Source organism: Kryptolebias marmoratus, linkage group LG23 (assembly GCF_001649575.2).
Source record: "Kryptolebias marmoratus isolate JLee-2015 linkage group LG23, ASM164957v2, whole genome shotgun sequence".
Taxonomy (NCBI): Eukaryota; Metazoa; Chordata; class Actinopteri; order Cyprinodontiformes; family Rivulidae; genus Kryptolebias; species Kryptolebias marmoratus.
The window spans coordinates 773,201-776,225 of NC_051452.1; the positions used below are offsets into that span (position 1 = coordinate 773,201).

Genomic DNA, 3,025 nt, shown 5'->3' on the forward strand with positions numbered 1-3,025 from the left:
GTGTCTGCAAAACATGTGAGGAGAGCTGCAGACCAGGGACAATCCAGAAATGCTCATGAATGTCAGTTTAGAAGCTGTCAAAGTTCTCAAATAAAGCAGCTTTTGAGAATGTCAATGTTTGTTGGGAATTATCTTACAAAACTAGGAAGGATTTTTGGTTTAGATATTAAAAGTTATGGTTTTTTATTGATTTTAGTGAAAAAAATGGCAACTTTTAGGAAAATGACCCGCAAAATCAGGCATTTTAGCCGCAACAATCACAAAAAACGCACAGTGAGGTAAGAAAACTTTACGGCCACTGATCCAAACCCGTCAAGTCAAACCAAATTTCCTTCATGTTTTGTGCTGCCCACAGCAGGTTTCCTGTCGCGACCAGCTCGCTGGAGGTTCTTTTTAATCCATTCCTGCACTCGGGCGAGAAATCCCAAATAAATCGACGGTTTTTAAATCAGGTTTCAAATGTCTCGCGCTTGTCAGTCAACCCCTCGAGTGCAGAAAAAAAAGAGATCCCGAAGGGGAAACGGAGAAAGTCTATCTGCCGGTCCTAAAACAGCCCTTTAATTTTCGCTCCGATGCCGTACGACGGCGAGGAAGCGTGGGCGCGCGGGGTGTCGCTTGTGTTCGTTGCAGCGCGTTTATTAGCGCTTTACCGGGGGAATCTAAGCAGCTTCGACTGAGTTTAAAGCACAAAAAGGAGTAAAAAATTAAATAAAAAGGTCACAGTACCTTCCAGAAGTTGTCCACCTTGCCGTAGACGAGCGACTGGTTCTGCCTCTTGATGTCGTCGATGTGCTTGATGTCGCTGGCGTTCAGGTGCTGCTCCACCACGAAGCCCAGGAAGCTGTTGTCCGGGGTGTGAGCTGCGGCGGCGGCGGAGGAGGAAGGGGGACTCGTTAGAGAAACGGCCATAAAATGCCCGTTTTTCCTTAAATGTATGCGTCAGTTTAGCTACAAATGGGATTCTATGGAAAGGTTGTGATGTCGTAGATCAGGGGGGTCAGAATTGGGACGGGTTACGTCATCGATGTCACGTAACTGCGACATCCAACATGGCCGACCGGCATTTTAAGAAGGCGCTGGTACGATTTTTAAAAGTCCAGTTTAGGTATTTTTTGCTTTCCGAAGTTGCTGCGGGAGATATTCGGCTGTTCAGATGTGTTTTTGTTCTGACTTGTTGGTCGTTTTCACGCCTGTACAAATAATTATTTCCATACTTTACGTTTAAAAAACGGCTTTTTTTTTCTTGACGGACGCATCTCGCCACATTTCTGCCGTTTGATTCAGAAACCCTTACATTGTCAATAAAGATAAATAAAAAAATTTAAAAAATCCAAAACGTCACATGTTTTGGCGGATGTAGTCCATAAAGTGGGCGGAGCTAAAGAGCACTCCGGAGAATTGGGACACGGTCGAACCCTTCGGCGTGAAGGACACGAGGGTGGAAGTTCTCCAGGAACACGGCGACCATCGTCCATTTAAACCAGGTGTTTTAAAGCGAGAGCACGTGGAAAACACGCAGGACAGCGCCCCCCGGAGGAAAGGAGCTTGACACCTGTGTTGTAGACAGTCTGGAGAAATGGTTCCAATCTGACAAGCTAATATTTAATGTGTCGTAACGACGTAAAGAGTTAAAAAAACACGGTTCTTAGCTAAATTATTTTAAAAGAAACCAGCTCCAGCGTGAGCTCTGGTCCAACCGTGGAATTAATCTCAAAAAGGAACCGGATCAGCAGCACAACATGGCTCCGGAAACAGTTTCAGACCCGACTGGTGGGCGGTTACCGTGGGAACCACGAGATGGAAAAGCAAACCTGCTGACGCGGCTCTGGGACGCACTCGTTGGACCGACCCGCTCGGCGACTCCTTATTAGCTTCGCTCGAAAACAAAAGCTGGAGCGGAGGAGGAGCGAGCGTGGATGCTAAACAAATAAATAAATTGATTAAAAAAAAAGGGGGGGGCTGCGCGAGGGAGGCGCATAAACACCAGAGAGGCAAACTCAGGTCAGTCTAGATCACACGTGTCAAACTGAAGGCCCGCGGGCCAGATCCAGCCCTCTGTAACATTTCATCCGGCCCTCTAGTCTGGATCAGATCGAGTCTCTGATTCTTATTTTGCTTAAAAAAACTGAAGTTTTCTCTGACAGTGACTTAGAAGCCAACTTTTACCTTAGTTTTAAGCTAGACTTTTGCTACTTTTCCCTTACTTTTAAGCTAGCCCTTTGCTACTTTTACCTTACTTTTAAGCTAGCCCTTTGCTACTTTTACCTTACTTTTAAGCTAGCCCTTTGCTACTTTTACCTTACTTTTAAGCTAGCACTTTGCTACTTTACTACTAAAAACCTCTCAAAGCTGATGGAGCGTTTTTTTGCGCGTTCATCTAACCCAGCGACTCCTCGCTCCGTTTCTTGCAAAAAAAGAACCCAGTGTTTTATGAGAAAGAAGCACCCCTGCTCAGCCGACAAAGGGCCCCATTCAGGTGCTGTGGGATTCCGCGCCGCTCCGGGGGGGTGGGGGGGCGCCTCACCTCGCTTACAGCGCCCGTTTCACTTCCTCTTAGCCACAGGGAAAAGGTCAGAACATTTACTCCACAACATGCTCCTTTACCCATCTGCCTCAGGAAACATGGCCGATTTCAGCAAGAAAACCTCAACATTCATAATCCAAGCAGAAAGGAGCGATTGATGAGACTGAATCAACCAGACCCTCCAGGATTTCTCGATGTCGCGATCGCAACTATTAACGCAAAATCAAGCAAACATGCTTCACATTCCAGTCCCTCCAGGATTTCGCGGGGCCTTTTTCTAAAAGTTGCTATTTTTTTTTTTTTTACTAAAATCAATAAAAAACCATAACTTTTAATATCTAAACCAAAAATCCTTCCTAGTTTTGTAAGATAATTCCCAACAAACATTGACATTCTCAAAAGCTGCTTTATTTGAGAACTTTGACAGCTTCTAAACTGACATTCATGAGCATTTCTGGATTGTCCCTGGTCTGCAGCTCTCCTCACATGTTTTGCAGACAC

General features: G+C 45.5%; 1 protein-coding gene across 1 annotated transcript in view; it reads right to left on the reverse strand.

Moving 5' to 3' along the window:
• Positions 1-3,025, reverse strand: part of mgat5 (alpha-1,6-mannosylglycoprotein 6-beta-N-acetylglucosaminyltransferase) — a gene marked incomplete in the record, with an annotated part of 64,815 nt that overhangs the window by 12,179 nt on the left and 49,611 nt on the right. Inside the window, 1 exon segment of the mRNA XM_025010059.2 lies at positions 727-860. Coding sequence (XP_024865827.1) covers positions 727-860 — 134 coding nt within the window.